General features: G+C 37.3%; 1 protein-coding gene across 1 annotated transcript; it reads right to left on the bottom strand.

Annotated features, from left to right (window-relative positions):
• Positions 1-453: 453 nt before the first annotated feature.
• On the bottom strand, positions 454-19,587 carry COQ10B (coenzyme Q10B). The gene is made up of 5 exons (XM_063105178.1): positions 19,317-19,587; positions 12,988-13,137; positions 8,773-8,965; positions 3,351-3,452; positions 454-1,531 (listed from the first exon to the last, which is right to left on the bottom strand). The coding sequence occupies exons 1-5, from the start codon at positions 19,457-19,459 to the stop codon at positions 1,364-1,366; spliced, it is 756 nt and encodes a 251-aa protein (XP_062961248.1). The 5' UTR covers positions 19,460-19,587; the 3' UTR covers positions 454-1,363.
• Between the last annotated feature and the right edge of the window lie 391 nt (positions 19,588-19,978).

The raw sequence follows: 19,978 nt of genomic DNA, 5'->3' as shown, positions 1-19,978 counted from the left end.
TGCTCTGGGAAGATACCTCATCTATAAGTGGAAAGATATTGCTTTACTTGTGTGAAAGCACAAACCACCATATAAGTAGACTGGTATGAGTCCTTTACCACTATATACCCTGTGTCTGAGAGAAAGCAGGTACCCAATACAGATTTATTAAGCAAATTCACACATATACACAGTTATGAAGAGAACTACTTACTGAGGTCCCTTGTTGATCGGAGGACTTTTAGCACTATGATTGTATGTTTAATGCCAGAAGGTTGTTGGGTATGAAGTGAAAGGAGAGGAGGAGTTCAATATTGACTAAAGGAAGATTGAATTTTGCCAGGATTTGTCAGTCTGTTTCTGTGAAAGTATTTTTAAGATATTAAATGCTATAATAACACTTCACATATGTCTATTTAAATACACATTGAAATGATATACAAAGATTTCAATAACCAAAATAACTACAAAAAATATACAAATTAACTTTATTAAGTTACCACTTCAGTCCTTACATTGATTGTTTAAAAAATATCAGTTTGAAACACATTATTCAAAGTGAGTACATACAATAAATAGAAAATAGGGATGTATAGTGCTGGAGACATACCAACCAACTTATCTTCATCGCTGCCTACTGTTATAGACAAAATTTGACATGCAATTAGCATTACTGAAAGAACAGCCAAAGTACCTGGGAGAAGACTGCAAACTACTAGAAAAGTATTTTAAAGCTCTGGACCACTCACCAAAAAAATAAAAATTAAAAAAATTGCACTGTTTATCTGGAACGTAACCTCACTATACCATTGAATGAACTATCTACTACTACCCATAAGAACAATTTAAAATATTACAAGTGTCCAGGGAAGCTTCATTTACAGAATACATAAGTCGAAGTTTTTATTTTAAATATATGATTACTCAAATATCCTAAGCCATATGGTGGCCCTATAACAATAAGTTACAAATAGTCTGAATTTAATAACTTAAAACGTGATATGGTTAATATAATACATAGTGCATGAGTATCTCAACTAACCTCTTTCAGGTAAGGTGCTAATTAAAAGGTTTAAATTTACAGTTTCAATTCTGCTCAGAAGACTGATGTCAGTATTCTAGCAATAGTGATGACATCCCATTGTAGGAAATATAGAACATGCTATAATGTACCCATTACCTTGAATGACACTTGATTGAAGAAATAATTCTATGTACAAGCGGGTACATATTCTGTGTGCAAATTTTCAGCAGTGGGTGCAGGTTTATAATCAAAACCGGGTTTAACAAATGCTCTCTGACTTCTGAAAACAAACCATGAAAGCACTTCCTAAAAGTCAATAAGCTGAAGTTACAAGTAGATGACACCAGTTCTTTTTTCCCTTTATGTGTGATGGACTTCATGAAGCATTAATTCTCGAGGTATATTTGTTTCTGGACCATACAGCTTACATGCTCTTCTTTCAAAGGCAGCTACCATCTGCTTCACAACTTCATCGAAAAACAACGTGGCAAGCTGAGAATGTAGAAGTGAGCGAAATTCAAAAGAAATCTGTAGGAAAATGTTAAAAATTATTTTAGAAAGCCATTCTTTTTCTTTTTTTATTGAATCATAATTGATTATACATATTTTGAGGGTTCAATGTTGACTATGTTGATCAAATCAATATTATTAGCATATACATTATTACAAATGGTACTTATTCTTATACCCCTTATCCAATCTCTCCCCATCCCCACTCCCTCCCCCTCCCACCTCTGATAACTCTAGATTTCTTCTCTCCTTCTGAAAGAGTAAAAGTTACTCTGTTGATTTGTTGCCTAGATGGAAAGATCTTTCTTTTATTAAAATCTCCATTTGGGCCGAGCCCGTGGCGCACTTGGGAGAGTGCGGCGCTGGGAGCGCAGCGACGCTCCCGCCACGGGTTCGGATCCTATATATTAGGAATGGCCGGTGCACTCACTGGCTGAGTGCCGGTCACAAAAAAGGCAAAAAAAAAAATCTCCATTTACCTCAGTGGAGTTCACACTGTGAACTGGGTATCTTAGGCTGTGTGCGAGTATACCCAGGTGAAATTTTTAGCACTACTCAGAAGAGGCAGTCTTTACTGCAGTAAGCACAACTGCTGGCACAATAAGCTTAAGTAAACAAGGCCAAAGAATTTCATTTCAAAGCAAAGATTCTGCTTTTTAATAAGTTAGAGAAGACTGGAAAAAAGCTTTGCTGAATACCAAGTTTATCACTCTAGCTTCTTATTAATGTGTATCTTTTAGACCATCCTACCCCACTAATGGAAATAAGAATGCAAGTAGCCTTCTCACAGGTATCATTCTCATAAGTAGCAGCAGGAAGATGAGATTGCATGTATGCATGCACAATCCACAAGGATGGGGTAGGTGGGTCAATCTTTAAGAGGTCAATGACTTAAAACTTTATTTCTACTCCATCATTCTAGATAAAACTCAAGGCAACTGGTTTGAGAAAAAGTATTTTAAGGACCAAATATCCTCTAAAGTTTAAAATGTTTTACCTTTCATTCTGAAATAATTTCATCTTTGTAAAAAAGCTACAAAAATAGTACAAAGAGTTTTCATGTATCCATCACCCAGATTTCCATATTATAATGTCTTATAAAATAACCACAGTACAATTATCAAAACAAGGAAATTAACAGAGGGAGCTACTACTACTAGATAACAGTGTTATTATCTAATCTATACAGACCTTATTCAAATTTCCCCAATTGTCCCATTGTCCGCTAATTTTTTAATGAAAGCTATTCAAGAGCTGAGAACAGCATACAAAAATGTAATCAAAATTACCACCATTTCTTAAGACTCAATGCCTAAATTCCAAGTACAGAAAACAACTCATTTATTACCTGTTGGCAAAGAAAAAGCCACAAGTGGGCCACAAGTGGCTTTAAGTTTCCTACGGCTAAGGTGATATAAACAAGAAATTTAACAGTCTGAAGATTCTAAAAACCATTTTCCCATTTGCATTTATTTCTGCATCTTTAATGCAATGTGTAGATTTAATTTGGTGTTAATTTTAGATTTTTATTAAGCTTAAAACTGTTATTAAGCTGGTCATGACATCTGTCTTATAATCTACAGACTTCTAAAAATTAGGAAATAGGGAAGGAATGAATATTCAAGGTTGTAAGAAATAGTATACAAAAAGAAATGTTCATTAGCACTTGTGCTGAAAAAAGTATTCAAGACTCAGAAACTTAAGATTTTTTAAAAATTGGGTTTAAGTAATCACTATGCACATAAGATAATTATGGCATCTGGGTTCTACAAAATGGATTATTACTTCTTTACCTACTTCATATGTGGAACATGCAAAGGCTTTATGAGAGACTTACTAAAAAATCCAAGGTACAAGTTCTTGGGTAACCAGGGAGACCTGGGCTAAAACGCCAAATACTCTCCAAATGATTGAAAAGTTTCCCATCAGTGCAGGATGCCTAGAACAAAAATGAGAAAATAAAACCACAGCAAAATACCTCTGGTATTGGCTAGAATCTGCCACGATTAAGGCTGATTTCTTTCAAAAGTAATTATTTTCATAGGCTGGACCACAAGAGCTGAAAATATTTCATTTTTAGCTTGGTACTAGGAAGTAATCTCTTGCCAATATTAACCTTTTTTTTTCTTCTTCTTTTTTTTGACCGGTAAGGGGATCGTAACCCTTGGCTTGGTGTTGTCCGCACCGCGCTCAGCCAGTGAGCGCACCGGCCATCCCTATATAGGATCCAAACCTGTGGCCTTGGCGCTCCCAGCGCCGCACTCTCCCGAGTGAGCCACAGGGTCGGCCCTAACCATTTTCTTTTCTTCTAGGATCCCCAAGATTGCCAGTTGTTTTCTCTTCCACTGCTACATCACCCATTGTGCTACAGAGATTTCTCTCTTCCAGCAGAGAAACAGGGAGTGATTTTTTAGGAAGCTTATTTCTAGCTCTGCCAGTTATAAATGATTCTGAACAAGTTAAATCCCTGTACCACATTTCCTTAATCGGTAAAATAATACCGACTTTAAACAATCACTATAAGATGGCCGAAATGTTTACAAGGTACCGAGTACAGATGCATAGCACAATTCTACAATTCTCTCCTACCCAAGATTTTTCTCTTGTTAATCGCACTTAAGTCTTTCCTTCATTCCTTACTCCTTATAACTAGAAGCCTCTATCCAGTTTTCCTGAAAGACTTGTCCTTACCCTTGACCTGACCCATTTCTTTCTGACTTCTTCAGTGGACATGTGTATTTTATAGACCTGTACATACACACTGAAATACAGTATTCAGCCATATTATGTGCAGTGCATCTTGATAGTTCCCATTCTATATCATTAAAAAAATACTGAGACCCATGAAAGAGTCGCCATCTGCAATGTGAAAATTGGTGGCCAGAACCATAGTCAGTAGTCCACTGTGAGGATCTGTTATGACCCTGAGTGAAGTTCAGCTTTTTTATCTATTACTCTAAATTGCCATCTAGGCCTTATTGCACTAGCAGACAACTGACCACAGAATACATATCATCCTCCCTTAGTGGCAGAACATTTAAAAAATTGTTCTTTCGTAGTACAACCTTCTCCTCAATTAAGCCTTCAGTTTTCAGCTCTTTAAGCATATCCTGAGGTCAATAAGTAATCAGCTCCTCTTTTTTTCTCTTTTTGATAACTTATTCCCCTCAAGAGTTTAGATCATTTCTCCTCTAAGGCTATAATCACTAAATAATCAAGCCCTTCTTCCCCTTTTCTCTTTTTGATTTTAGACTCTCTCTTCTCTAAGACTATAATCACTACAGTTATGCATTAGCAAAATAAGGACTTCTATATGTAAACTATTTTTCTCCCAAGTAAAGGAGTCACTTTTTTCTTGCCAAGCTACAGCCTTCCTAAACACAGAACATAGAACCATTTCTCTGACCAAATTCTGGATCTCTCCACAAATAGCTCAAATTGGGAGCCAAAGAACTGAAAATCCATTCCCAGTTTCTAACTTCCTCTTCATCCAAACCCTTCTGAATCACTTATTAGCTGGTTACATGGTAGAATCATTAATACTGAGGTCACCGGCACCCATACTTAAATACGTTTATATCAGAAATGCTCTATTTACACATTTATGAAAAGAAAATATTTTAACTTAAAAAATGGAAACCAGTGAATGTTTTAAAAGTGTATTTAGATGTGAGAAAATAATAGTCATTAAAATACTACTTTAATAGATAAATTTAGTCACATTATGCTAAGTCACTGGAGAGAAGTAAAAATTTTATTCAAGGTGTTTAGCCTTCTATAAAGTTCAGTAATGACCATCTAATTTCTAAGAGCATCAGACTCTATAATAAAATCTTCTATTTTTTATTTTATTTTTTAAAGTTAGTCAAGTGAACCAGTGGGAGTGAAGAGTAAGATTTTATTATTCCAATTATCCAGCATAAAGATAATACATTCTGCTCTTTGCAATCACATAAGAAGCTTGCAGGAAATTTAACACTGAAAAGGAAACAGCTGTTGGGAATACTTGCTATAATATAGCACCTTCCTCTAACTACTTTTACACAAAATGTCATAGCCCTGTACTCATGATCACCTAGCCCAAGGACACATGGATTTTTACTACTATGCTTTAATAGAAATAACATTACCAAAGACTTCATTTTTAACAGTAGATATATTGGACATAGTAGAGCTGTAATGACGATGACCTACTACTGGTTGTTCTGAGTGAACTGACCCAGACCATCATATAAACTAATCCATATATAAAACGCTTACATTGTGAACCAGGCAGTAAGAGTCATTGAACTCTGTTAAATCTGCTGAAAACTTTCAAGGGGTTCTGGCCATTACCAATTTTTGTAGACTAGAATTACTGACATATTAAGTCACAGGAACATTTTGGGCAACTAATAATCCATAGAAAATAACACATGGCTTCTCTTGTTCCTTTGATTATAATGATTTTTATTCTATGTCACATATATGTATTAGATATTAAAATCCAGAACCTCAACTCAGGGACAACTGAAAGCTGAGTGTACATACTTGTGCATTATTCTCAAATATATCTTTAAACTATAAACTAGTATATTAAGTGAGGCAGTTTATTATAATAGAAAAATAGTCTTGGAATAAGACACATAAAGTGTGAATTTGTTTAAGGTTCTTAATCTCCTTAAGCTACATAAATTTGAGATAGCAATAATCATCTAATACAAGTTTTTTTGTTTGTTGTTTTTTTTTTAAAGATGACCGTGAAGGGGATCTTAACCCTTGACTTGGTGTTGTCAGCACCACGCTCACCCACTGAGCTAACCGGCCACCCCTATATGGGATCCAAACCCGGGGCCTTGGTGTTATTAGCACCACACTCTCCCAAGTGAGCCACAGGCCGGCCCTACAAGTTCTTATGAAGATTTTTTTTTCTAATACAGTTTCCTCCATCCTTGGCACTTTTGAAAGTTACTCTGAGATTATTATGAATGTCTCTGCATCTGCAATAACCCAAGAATACAGGTAGTGAGAGCTTCATAAGCAAGGAACCCTCATGACTCCCATCATTGTAGTACATATGCTGAGGATACAGAGATGAAAAACACAGGGCCCCCTTCCCTAAGTAGCTCAATCTGGCCAAGGAGAAATCCAGTTGAAGAAATATATTATAATACAGAGTGATAAGACAAATAAAGCATGTACAAAACCCAGGAATAACAGGTAGATTATCTGTATGAAAGAAAAGGGACAAAAAAATACAAGATGGCTAGAATTTGAAGGATTAATAGGCAAGGAATTAAATGCATTATAGATAGAAGAGCAAACAATATGCAAAGGCACAGGACTGTGCAATAAGTACTGTACAGTGCATTATGGAACTTTAAGATGTATGGTATTGCTTGAACATTAAGTATATATGTATGTGTGAGGAGGGAGGGGGGAGTAGATGGATCTGTGTGCAATGATAAAGAAACTGATTTTATCCTGCATGTGTTTTTTTTTTTTTTTTTTTTGTCTTTTTGTGACCGGTAAGGGGATCGCAACCCTTGGCGTGCTGTCGCCCGCACCGTGCTCAGCAAGTGAGTGCTCCGGCCATTCCTATATAGGATCTGAACCCGTGGCGGGAGCGCCACTGCGCTCCCAAGCGCTGCACTCTCCCGAGTGCGCCACAGGGCTGGCCCTATCCTGCATGTTTTAAGAAGCCAGGGAAGGGAAGAAAGCCAGAGCAGGGGAGGTATGAGATTTTTTCTTTAAGAGTTCTTTTATTTAGAAGCAGCATATTATACTAAGATTTAAGATATAAGAATTTGAATGGTAAGAGACTGAGGTCAGGGAATAGAAAAACATTTTTAAGATTATAGAGATATTCTCTGGTGTAAGACAGACTAAGCTGTAGTCTTGGCTCTATGACCTCGGGCAAGTGATCTAACTTTTTCAAGCCTTAGTTTGCTCAACTATAAGATGGAGAATAACAACACTTGAACCTCAAAGGGCTGTTGTGAAGATTAAATGAGTAATTCAAGGAAAGCACTTAAAAAGGGCTCAGTAAATATGATAGCTATTATAAAAGAGGCAGTGCAGTGTAGTAGTTAAAAACATCAAAACTATGAGGCAAGTAGGTGGAAACATTTGTAATAATGGCAAAGTCCCAGAGTGGGCCACAGCCTTTTAAGTGGAGTTCAAGTTTTGAGAGTGAGAATAGGGCAGACACCAGGATCTTGGCTTCATATACTCCTTCCAGATTTTGCACCAAACAGAGTACATGTGAAAGTTACACCCACTTCAATGCCTGACAAAGAGCCAACTAGGACATTTAGCTCTGGCCAATTAACATGAAATCTTATGGGCACAAAACTCAACTCAGCTTTAAAAGTCTTTGCCCACAAAATAGGAATTCAAAAGAAATGGTTATTACTTCATGGAATTCTGCCTTCTTGTGTGTTTAAGTCCGGGTACCTTTTCTATATGTGTATCCTCCTCTGACAAGGGTAAGATGATTAATATAATAATAATACCTGGAATTTCAGTACCTGGTACATAGCAGAATGACTTCAACAATGTTAACATACTCCATATCTATAACTTTTCTACTTCATTCTCTCACCACTTTCCCTTGACTTTGAAATATATATATTTTTTGTCTGTTTGTTTATAGTTTTTATTAAATAAAAGGAGCAGAGGAAGAGGGAATCCTATAGTCTCTCAAACTATGAGATACAGCCATGGGCCTTCCCCTCTCTCTGTTCAACGTGCACTGTGCAGTGGGCTTGAGGTGTAAGCTGGGTTATGGAGGGCAGCTGGGAAAGAGGTCAGGACCTGTGACCCATCCACTTCTCCGGGAAGACTCGGTGGGTAGGACAGAGCCTCCTGGACACCAATGGGGGAAAAATAAATTACTGGGGAAAAATATATTCATTAAACAAATCTATTTTCCCCCCAATGGTAAAGCATTTAATGTATTTTTCTTAAATAGTGCAAAGATTAAATTAAAACATTTCTCACTGTGTGGCCCAAGTGATCTTTTCTATGAGTCAGTAGTCCTCAACAGAAGGAAAGAAAGAAGAAAATGTTTCGTATTTCCATATTCTACTCAAACTTCTATTTGCAAAGAATAACGATAATACTGTATAAAATAACACAATTAGGAGATATAATAAATGGCTTTTTTCCCCCTCCTCCAATTCATTTAGATATTCTTTTTAAGCTATTACACTTTAACCCATTTGATGTAATTTAATATTTGGGGAATATTTAAAAACAATAAAAAATAAAACTATTACCTTTACCAAATGTGGTTTCACCAAGGTTACCACTGATGTATATCGCTCCAGCACAGGTGGAAACCCAATTTCCAGTCGTGCTTTACAATATCCGGATCTCTTTGATAGTATATCTGACTTTTTGCACCAAGGAACAAAATGCTTGTAATCCTCTACTCCCGACACTACGTCGTACATTTCCTGCATTGAATATCTTTAAAAAAAGAAAAAAGATGAGGGGTGTTAACTGCATCCAGTTATGTGGTATATGTACACTTTAAATTGAAGTCTTATTGTATATGAGGCAATAAATCATTTGGCAAACATTGAACCACACTCTGAAATGAATGACTTCAAAGCAACACAGAAAATAAAAGGGGTCTAAATAAATATATATAGCAGAGGTTACAACGTGGCAGTCCACAGGTTGGATGTGGCCTGCAGATGTGGTTTTAAAATTTTTAATTAGTTGCCAACATTTAAAAGTTGAGTTTATATAAAAAACTGGAAAACATGGAAAGGTCTTGCAGAAATGGGTCCACATTTCTATGTAATAAGAACTGGCTTGAGTGAACTAATTCCTTACTTGGAGCCAGAAATTTTATTTCAAGCAATTTATCATTCAAAATACTCTCACACTGGACTGGCTGGTTAGCTCAGTTGGTTAGAGTGCGGTTTGTTAACACCAGGGTTGAGGGTTCGGATCCCTGCATCGGCCGGCCACTAAAAAAAAAAAAAAAAAAAAAACTCCCACATTATACAAAGATGTTCATTTCAATATCAATTGTGAGAGGGGGGAAAAAAAAAATAGAAGCAACCTAAATGTCTATCAGTAGACAGACATTAATAAGTGTTTAACAAATCAATAAACTATGGTTCACCCATACTGTGAAACTCTGTATCAGTTATTTAAAAAAATTAAGTCAAATATATACTTTAAGGCAAAGAAGTTTATAGTATATTGTTAATGAAAAAAAGCACATTATGAAGTAGGAAATGTATGATTCTACTTAAGAAAAAGTGTAAGTATATACCATATTTCTTCAATTTTAAACTTATTTAATATTTGTTCTCTCCTGAAAATAATTATGTCAATAGAATGTCTATAGTGAAAATACATTTAAAAAATCTGGAAGGATACAGATTAAACAATTAAGAGTTGTTAACTCAGGGAAAAGAAGTAGGGGTAAAGATTGACTATCCTCTATATGCTTCCATATTGTCAGATTTTTATACAATCATGTAATACTGTCATAATTTAAAAAAAGAAAAATGACTAATCTAAAACTCAAAGGAAACCTCCCATTCTTTTTATGAGCCATTATAAGATTGTGACAACCAAAACCTGATAATGAATATAAAAAAAAAATGCTATATACCAACATCACCTATAAGTACTGAGGCAAAAATTCTAAGTAAAATATCAGCAAATAGAATTCAGCAATACTTTTTTAAAAAAACAACCCACAAGAATCAAATGCAACTCATTTAGGGATATACAGATGGTTTAATACTAAGAATTTCGTTATTATAACCATATTAATTGGCCAAAAAAGGAAAACCTATATGATTCCATCAATAGATAGTAAAATACCAGAAGCATTCCCATTAGAGTAAGGAATAACACAAAAATGCTGCTATGTTTTTTGCACACACACACACATACACACACACACAGAGTCATGTAGCACTGTTCTGAAAGTACTAATCAACGTAATTAAATTGGAGTATAAAACATGAGGTATATGTGCTAAAAAGAATTAGGAAAAATTATCAATTGGCAGGTGATATGACTATCAATTCAGATTTCAGCAAGGTAGCCCATTATGAAATATATAAAAATCAATACCTTTCCCATATTAACAGAACCAGAAAACAATAGCATAGAATTGCAAAATATCTAGCAACAGATTCAACAAGAAAACTCCAGGGCTTAAATGAAAAAATAAACAGTAACAAAACTCTATGGACATAAGTAAAAGACAACCCAAATAATGAGAGACAGACATATATTATTCATGTTTATAAAGACTTAACACTTAAAATATGATTTGCCCCAAAATGATATAGTAATTTAAACAATCACAACCTAAATTACAAAAGGGTATTTTTGGAATATGACAGAGTTTGGGTCTTTATGTATGTTTAAATTAATCGTTATAATCATGAAATGAGGCCCATAGCAGGGGAAGGGAGAAACCTACCCTCCTCAGGTTTTCAGACACTTTGAAATAAATGTCAAAATAAATCCCTGAAGAAGTACTAAACCTTGTAGCTAGAAAAGTAATCTACAGAGCCTAAGAAAGTAGTATAGCATAGTGGTCAAGGGGAAGGTCTTTGTAGTCAGAAAGTTCGGTGTTCAAATATAGTAAACTCTAACCACAGTAAGCCCTGTGACCTTGAGTAGGATGCTTAACCTCTCAACTTCATTTTCTTTATCCATAATTGAAAAATACCTCTACTGGTTCTTTTCAAGGTTAAATGAAATAGTTTCAGCATAGTGCACAATGCTTAATAAGCACTTAATTAATGCTACCTACTATTTTGTGTTTATGCCAAATATGGGAGGAAAAGAGAGAGGATCAAGACAATCTGTAATAAAAAGAATTTGGGCACGAGAAAGAATAAAGAAGCAAAATAAATATGGTGAGGAAAGAAACAAGTTTTGGAGTCACAATACTTAATGTATGTTATCTCTGCGAGCTTCAGTTTCCTTATTTCTAAAATGAGAATAATAATACCTACCTTCACATTACTATTGGGAGGATTAAATGAAATAATAAATATACATCACTCGTCAAATGGCAGGTACACAGTAAAAGACAGATATTAATGATTGAAAAGTAAAGCAGACTGGGCTGGCCAGTTAGCTCACTTCTTTAGAGTATGGTGCTGATAACATCAAGGCACAAAGGTCAAGGGTTCAGATCCCCTTACCAACCAGTAGCCAAAAACAAAACAAAACAAACAAACAAGTAAAACAGACTAATGCACTATTTATCTGTTTGGTTAACATTTCTCTTTTTAACAGATACCAGCTGTGGCAAAGATGTCTACCAATCCAAAGATTTGCACTCCTTTTACACAGTGCTGTTGCTAGGAAGTACCTTAAGGGGTTATAATTCCTAGTCCCTATCCCCCTTGCATTTAGATGGGGTCACATGACTAGTTCTTGCCAATATCTGGGAGGAAGCAATGTGTGTTAATTCCAGATCAATGTGATTAAGAAGGTGTACCTTTTTAACAATCTGAAGATTAAGGTATCACAGAAGTTACAAGTTGGGTAACTGAATCACTGGGTTCCTGAATCACTACTTGGAAGAGAAAACTGCCCACTGACAGGGAACACCCATTTAAACTTTACAAGAAACAAACTTTTGGGTTTTATCTGTTATAAATGCTAGCTTGCACTGCTGTAACTAATACAGTGACTAGTCAGTAATAAAGGTAAATTTGGTGACCAAAGCTATGAGTCTTTTACTACACAATGTCCTTTACTAAAGAAAAATCAAAAGGATAAAAAGCAAATGAATAAAATTAATGAAATATGCTTTTACAAAGCTTCTTGTAATACCTAATGGCCCGTTGGGAATTATGACCCCCTTATAGAAATTCCCAAATAGAGGGATGTATTTCTAGTTTAGCAGAACTGCAGTGTCTTTATCCTCTGCTGTAAAACCCCCCAGATCAGGGGCCAAACCTGGTCTATCTCCTGTTTTTGTAAGTAAAGTTTTATTGGAACACAGCCATGTCCACTTATTTATTTATCTATGTCTGCCTTTGGGCTATAATGATAAATTGAGTAGTCCTTGGCCCACAAAGTTGAACATATTTACTATGTGGCCCTTTACAGAAAAAGTTTACCAATGCAGGCTTTAGATTTGGAGCCTCTTAGTATGTCTGTACGTACCTAACTATGTATGTATATATGTGTATGAGGGAGCTATGTAAACATATGGCCCAATATGTTGCCACTACGGAAAAGACCAGTGTACAAAATGCAGGTCATAAACAAATTAATTCCTTTACATGTCAAGATTTAAATCTATACTATAAAGTTACCATATAATCACATGAATTCAACAAATATTTATAAAACAGAAAAGGCTATGAAAAGTCCAACCTAGAAAAGCTAGAGCTTAGTATGTAAGAAGATAACCCAGAGAGAAAAAGGCATGATACTCCATAGAAAATTATGAATGTGTTCTTTTAGTAGAATTCTTATTATATACAAACCCTATAATTCTTCTCTCTGAATATTCTTTTCTTTTGTTTATTAATGGTGCAGCAATTCTGAAGAAAGTTCTTGCATATATCTCCTTAGGCAAAACTGAGGTATGTAGTGGAAGAGTTCTGCTCATCAGTATACCACAGGAAGCTAAATATCTAAAAAGACAAAAATTACCTGTTTTAGAGTGATGTTGAAAATAAAGAAGCACAAATGATAGAGATTATAAAATAACTACCACATTTTTAGAAGGCTTTTTTTGCAAATTCAGAATATTCCTGAAAACACAAACACACACACACACACACAGAGAGAGAGAGAGAGAGAGAAAGAGAGGCACAGATACAGAAAAAAGTAAAGTTTCTTAAACACCTCAAAGAAAACTAAAAATAACAGCTTACAGTTAGGTTAGAAGCTTCTGGCACAAAGGATGTCTTTCCCAGAAAGTTGGCTTTCAGTCCATAGTCATGTGTTACAACATACTCTTGCCATAAGCTTGCTTGAATAATTCATTATCTGTTTTTCAATCCACCTGATCTACCCAAATTGTTTTCCCAGCTGGATTTGCAGGGGTCCTTAATTCTTGATCCACTCCAATGAGACTTGAAATTAGATCTCACTTTCAGATTGGAAATCTGGTGTCCCTGTCAGAATTGTTGCTGTTCTCCTTTACCATTCAATCTCCATTTCAACGCATACATGTAAAAATATGTCTAGTTATCTAGAATGTTAACTGTTCAACGTATTTCTATGTACAGATGCCTGATATACTCTTGTTCACCTAAATATTTTTAACCTTTCCCTAATAAATTATTGCATAACTATCTTATACTACTACAGGCTGAGTATCCCTTATCCAAAAATGCTTGGGACCAGAAGGGTTTCAGATTTGGGATTTTTTCAGATTTTAGAATCTTTGCAGAATACATACCGGTTGAGCTTCCCTCATCTGAAAATCAGAAATTCAAAATGTTCCAATGAGCATTTCCTTTGAGTGTCATGTCATTGCTCAAAAAAGTTTCACATTTTGGAGCATTTTGAATTTTAGGATTAGGGATGCTTAACCTGTATTCATTCATTAGTCCATATACATAGAGAGCTCCTATTCTGTGTTAGACTGTGCTAGGCACTAAGGATATAATGGTGAACAGAATACGAGCCTTATGAAGATTATAATCTAGTTGAGGGTTCAAAAAAAATGCTAGAAAAGAAACGGGGGTGGGGACATGTAATTAGGACCTTTTTTAGATAGGGTGTACTAGGAAGCCCTCTGAGGTTATATTTCAGCTGAGACATAATGGATAAGGAGTTAGCCATGCAGAGAGAAAACAGATATGTATGTACATAATAAATGTGTGTATATATAAAGATATGTAGATATATTTATTCATAAATATAAATGGGGGGAGGGGTTGATAGTGGGCATTCCTAGCAGCAGGAAAAGAGGTTGACAGTATCCCAAGACTAAAAAAGACTAACAGTGTAGCAACAGTTTAGGGAGCCAGGAGAAAGTACCAAGAAAAAATGATGGAGAGACAGGTAGGAGCTAGATCATGTTGGATATTGTTGGCCAACATAAAGCAATTTAAAATTTATTCTCAATGAGAAACTTGAAGAGTTCCAAGTAAGAGAGTGATATTTTATTAAATCAAGTCTTCAAATCTTTTTTTTTTTTTTAAAGATAACTGGCAAGGGGATCTTAACCCTTGACTTGGTGTTGTCAGCACCACGTTCTACCAAGTGAGCAAACAGGCCATCCCTATATAGGGATCAGAACCCATGGACTTGGTGTTATCAGCACCACACTCTCCCAAGTGAGCCATGAGCCGGCCCTTCAAATCATTTTTTAAAAGGGGGTTGGGGGGTGATATGGCCTTGTGAAATCTCCTCATGGTATCATATAAGAGAACTGTGGTCACTAAAGGTGGAAAAGGGGAGGAGGAAGAGGGGATAGTGAGAGGATGGTTAATGAACACAAAATTATGGCTAGCTAGAAAAAAACGAGTTCTACTGGTATAGTGAATGAGGAGGTTAGTCTCTCTGCTCCACAATTTTCACAATGTGATACCCTGCCATCACTGTCACTACCACCAAGACCTTCACCAGTTGTGTTCCCTGGACTTTGGACTTTCCAGCCTCAGAAACTGTAAGCAATAAATTTCATTTTCTTTACAAAATACCCAGTTCTGTGTATTTTGTTATAAGCAACAGAAAAGGACTAATACAAAAAACTGGTACCAGAGAAGTGAGGTGTTCCTTATAACAAATACTTGAAAATGTAGAAGCAGCTTTGGAACTGGGCATAGAGGAGAGGCTGCTGCAATCTGGAGGAACAGACTAGAAAAAGCCTAGCTGCTGGTGGAAGTTAAGAAAACCAGGCAGTTTGGAATGTTTTAGAGAATGGTTAAATGGTGGTGACCAGAATGCTGATAGAAATGTGGACTGTAAAGATCATTCTAAGAGGGCCTGCCCGCGGTTCACTTGGGAGAGTGTGGTGCTGATAACACCAAGGCCACAGGTTCGGACCCCTATATAGGGATGGCCGGTTCGCTCACTTGGGAGAGCGTGGTGCTGACAAGACCAAGCCAAGGGTTAAGATCCCCTTACTGGTCATCTTTAAAAAAAAAAAAAAAAAAAAAAAAGACCATTCTAAGGAGGTCTCAGATGTAAATAAGAAGGGAGTTATTGGAAATGGGAGCAAAGATCACACTTGCTATGAACTGGTAAGGAACTTGGCTGCATTCTGTTCATGCCCAGAAGTTTTCTGGAACGTGAAACTTCAAGGTGCTGACCTGGAGTATTTGGTGGAATAAATTTCTAAGCAGCAAAGAATTCAGGAAGCTGCATGGCTACTTGTAACAGCCTACACTGAGTTATGGCGGCAAAGACATGATGTAAAGCCAGAATTTAAAAGAGAAGCAGAGTGTAAAGATTTGGAAAATGTGCAGCCTGGAAATATGATAGAGAAGCAGAGAGCATTTTCAGAAGAGAAATGCAATGGTGATTAGATTGCAGGACCATGCCTAGTGAATGGATTAAAAATAGTGATCATGGGCGTGATTTGGAGGGCTTTAAAAAGAGAGTGAATGAGGAGGTTAGTGTCTCTGCTCATTCTGTCCCACCATTTTCACAATGTGATACCCTGCCATCACTGTTGCCATGACCAAGACTTTCACCAGATGTGTTCCCTGGACTTTGGACTTCCCAGCCTCAGAAACTGTAAGAAATAAGTTTCTTTTTCTTTACAAAATACCCAGTTCTGTGTATTTTTTTTTAAGCAACAGAAAAGGACTAATATAATTGGTATACAGTCAACCCAAGAATCTATAATTAACAATGATTTACTGCATGTTATCAAACAACTAGAAGAGAAAGGAAACCAAATATTCACATTGCAAAGAAATGATTAAGTTTTGCAATGATGAATATATGCTAATTACCCTGATTAGATCATTACACATTGTATTCATGTACTGAAATATAACTCTGTACACAATAAATATGTACATTTTTTAATAAAAATTTTCTTTAATTTGATTTATATAAAATATAATTTATATATAAATAAAAATTTCTTGAAAGACATCAACACCCTGCAGTTTGGCTGGGTGGAAGAGAAATTCCAGTTAAACAAAGAATGGTTGAAGAAACTAGGAATACTCGGCCAGAATATAAAGGATAATACCTGAGAATATGGCTCTAAAATGTAAAACAAAAGCCCAACTAGAGGGAGGCAATGAAATAGAGGTCAATGAAAATGGTTAAGCTACATACTGCATGACTATTTGTTAAAATGTAATAGAAAAGATGGGGCTAGCCGGTTAGCTCAGTTGGTTAGAATGTGGTGTGGATAACACCAAGGTCAAGAATTCAGATCCCCAAACCTATCAGCTGCCAAAAAAAAAAAAAGTAATAGGAAAGAAATATACGTTTAGTATAGATGAACTTACTGGCCCTTTTAAGATTCTAGGATTCTTATGTATCCAGCTATAAATAATAAATTCAAAAATAAATTCTAAATTTTCTAGGACACCACAAATAGTAGTTGATTTTGTTGTGATGCTAAGAGCATATTTTAAAGATAGCTACAATATTCTTTTTAGTCAAAAGAGATTTTAGGTTGATTCATTTCCTAGAGAGATGGGTGTTATGTGTTCCCAAAAACCTTTAAAAATATGATTTGTTACGTGAAAGAAGCCTATTGTGATTTTTTTTTAGAGTGTACCTATAGAGTTTGCTTTTAAAAGTGGGATTATACCAATAAAAGTGAATGACAATTACTCTGCTAAGTGATGTCAATGAAAATAAAATAATTAGGCAGTTGATTAAGTAAGCTCCACCCTTAAAAAAGCCACACTCAAAAAAAAATTTAGGATTTGTTAGCTAGATTGACTACAAAAACCAAATCTGGTGTACAAAATGCCATTTTCCTTCTAAGAGATTTTTTAGATATACTTGTTATAACAGTTTTATCTCCTTTTCCCCCACTTTTTGTACTCCATAGATACCTTATTATCTATTATTGGAAGCTAATTATGTGGAACATACTGTGGTTAATTTTCTGATAAATCAGTATCAGAAAAAGCAGCTTCTCTAACATTAACTTTTATTTTTATTTTATTTTTTTAAAGATGACCAGTAAGGGGATCTTAACCCTTGACCTGGTGTTAGCACCACCCTCAGCCAGTGAGCAATCCAGCCATCCCTACATAGGATCCGAACCCCGTGGCCTTGGTGTTATCAGCACCGCACTCTCCCCAGTGAGCCCCGGGCCAGCCCCTACCCTAACTTTTTTTTTAAAAAAGGTAAAACCCTTGCGTCTGAAGAGGTGAACTAGGTGTCAGGTTAACTAGGAAGCTTACTTTTCATTGTATATGGTTTTGTATCAGGTTCATGTATCACCCTCCAACCGCCTCAAAAGATATCCTCATAGAGTCTGATTACAATCCTAAGGGAAATATCTGTGTTTAAAGGAAACTAATAGGAGGTTTCCTCATCAGTTTGCACGCTATGGTTACAATGCTATGGACAGCACATCTATTTCCACACACTACCGAGAATATGTCTTTAACTGAAATATAAGGAGCCATATAGTCATACATACAGTGAAACCATGCAACAAATACTAGAACACATGGAGGTGGGCTTTTTTTGTCACCGACCTTCCAACACTGTTCTCTCAAATACTCTATCATAATAAAGGCCAGAATCTATGTTAATGCTTCAGACTTGGAATGAACTCATAAACTCTCTCATTATCATAAATAGATATTTATCATGGAATTTGAGCCTTAACTTTATCACTAAAAAACTATTTTTTCCTCAAAAATAGCAGTGTTGTTTTATTTGCAAGCCAACACTTTTTATAAGAGTAATGCAAGCAGATATCAAGTATGTTCTGTTTGGAACTACTTTTTGAGGTTATTTCCTAAAGCTATATATACGATTTTATTTCGGCTTCATCCAATATTTGTCTAAAAGGATTTGGAGTTGGCAGAGTTGTTAGTACTTTTTAATACTCTTCATTGAATCTAAATGTCCTGTGGCTCAACCAGATTTGTGCTTTCTCCCTCAACCCCGTACTCTATACACCTGAATCCATTTTAAGCACATTAACTTTAATTTTCGATAACTTATTAAATTTTATTAATAAAAGTAAACTAAATAGTAAAAGTATGGTATCCTGTCTTCACATTCATCTCCACCCCACCCACCAAAAAGGAACTAGGGAAATCGAAAGAGACTCTAGTTCAAGGTTACAAGACCCCTAAGTTACAGTGGAGCGAAAAAAATCCAGGTCTTCTACATTAGCTACGTTTAATTGTGCAAGCACCAGATAACGGGGGCAAAGAACTCTACCAGAAATTGGCAAAGCGTGTTTGACCGTCTGACACGCGGGAGGAATATGAGAAGGGTGCTCATCGCCAGGCCACAACTTCCCTCCTCGTACCCAGCAGCCGGTAACCCTTCCGCGTAGTTAAAACTTCCCAACAGCAGCAGCAACAGGCTGGAGGGAATAGAGCGGAAGTGCCCGAAGACACCCCTAGATCATCAGCTGCTTCCGAAGTCGCTTCGCCGATGATTCACCGCATCTCGCGAGGACTGCGAGCCACGAACACAGACTGGACGGCCCGGACAGGCCGGAGAGCCTCGGGCCCGGGGTGATGCGCATGGCTCCCGAGTCGCTCAAATACCGAACGCAGGAGACCCTTCTCCTCCAGAAACGCTGAAACACAGACTGTGGCCCCGCCTCACCCCAAATCCTCCCGTCCGTCCCCCCACTCAGCAGGCCCGGGCGAAAAACTACTCCCGTCCCGGCGTCCCCGTTGTTCGTTACCTGACGTTCCGCGCAGGCCCTTGCGCCGGAGCCTGGGCTCCGGCCATTGTCACCGACTTTGGACGGCATCCCGAGACCACCCTTCTCAAGGCTTCCTGACCGGTCCGGGCGGCCATGATCGTCCCACTGAAGCCGGTCGCCATCACCACAGCCCCGGTACCGCCCTCTTCAAGGAGGCTGGGCCGCCGGACTCCGGTGTCTTCCAGCCAATCGGCTGGCTACTTGAGCAGCCAGACACACCTCTTCTTCCCTCTCCGACTGTGCAAAGCTGTCGTTCACTTCCACTGCTTAGGGCTAACTAGTCGTTTTCGTCATCCTGCCGGCCAATCAGAAGGAGCGCAGGGCCGCCGGGACACACCCGTCTCCCCTGACCGGCCTCTCGCTCTCGCCGTGCGCATGCGCACCTTGCGTAATACTCACGGTGACCCCTTACCGCACCTCCCGCGATAGAACTGTTCCCCGGATTCGCGAACTACCCTGGTTCTCTTGGGAGGCTGCTTCCGGTCGCCACGCCAGGCAAATAAGCGCTCCCCTCTCCCCCCTAGTGGCCGGAGGAAGCACAAGGTTTGGGTGTTAATTATGTAACTGTCCAAACCCATGAGTGCTGAGCCGGGCACGCCCGCACCCCTGGCTGAGAAGCCTGGCCATCACCGTCCTGCTCG

The sequence above is a fragment of the Cynocephalus volans genome, chromosome 1, assembly GCF_027409185.1.
Source record: "Cynocephalus volans isolate mCynVol1 chromosome 1, mCynVol1.pri, whole genome shotgun sequence".
Classification (NCBI taxonomy): Eukaryota; Metazoa; Chordata; class Mammalia; order Dermoptera; family Cynocephalidae; genus Cynocephalus; species Cynocephalus volans.
Note: the sequence above shows the minus strand (reverse complement) of the source record. Positions and strands in the feature narration are given on the sequence as shown.

What these genes read in the sequence shown, in the direction of transcription:
- COQ10B (XM_063105178.1), bottom strand. Translation starts at nt 19,459, where the DNA reads ATGGCGACCGGCTTCAGTGGGACGATCATGGCCGCCCGGACCGGTCAG. An exon ending in TCAGAGAGAAGAATTATAGG is followed by an intron (nt 8,966 to 12,987) that starts GTTTGTATATAA and finishes CTTTTTTTAAAG; the next exon opens with ATATTCAATGCAGGAAATGT. An exon ending in TGAAACCACATTTGGTAAAG is followed by an intron (nt 3,453 to 8,772) that starts GTAATAGTTTTA and finishes TTTTTGTTCTAG; the next exon opens with GCATCCTGCACTGATGGGAA.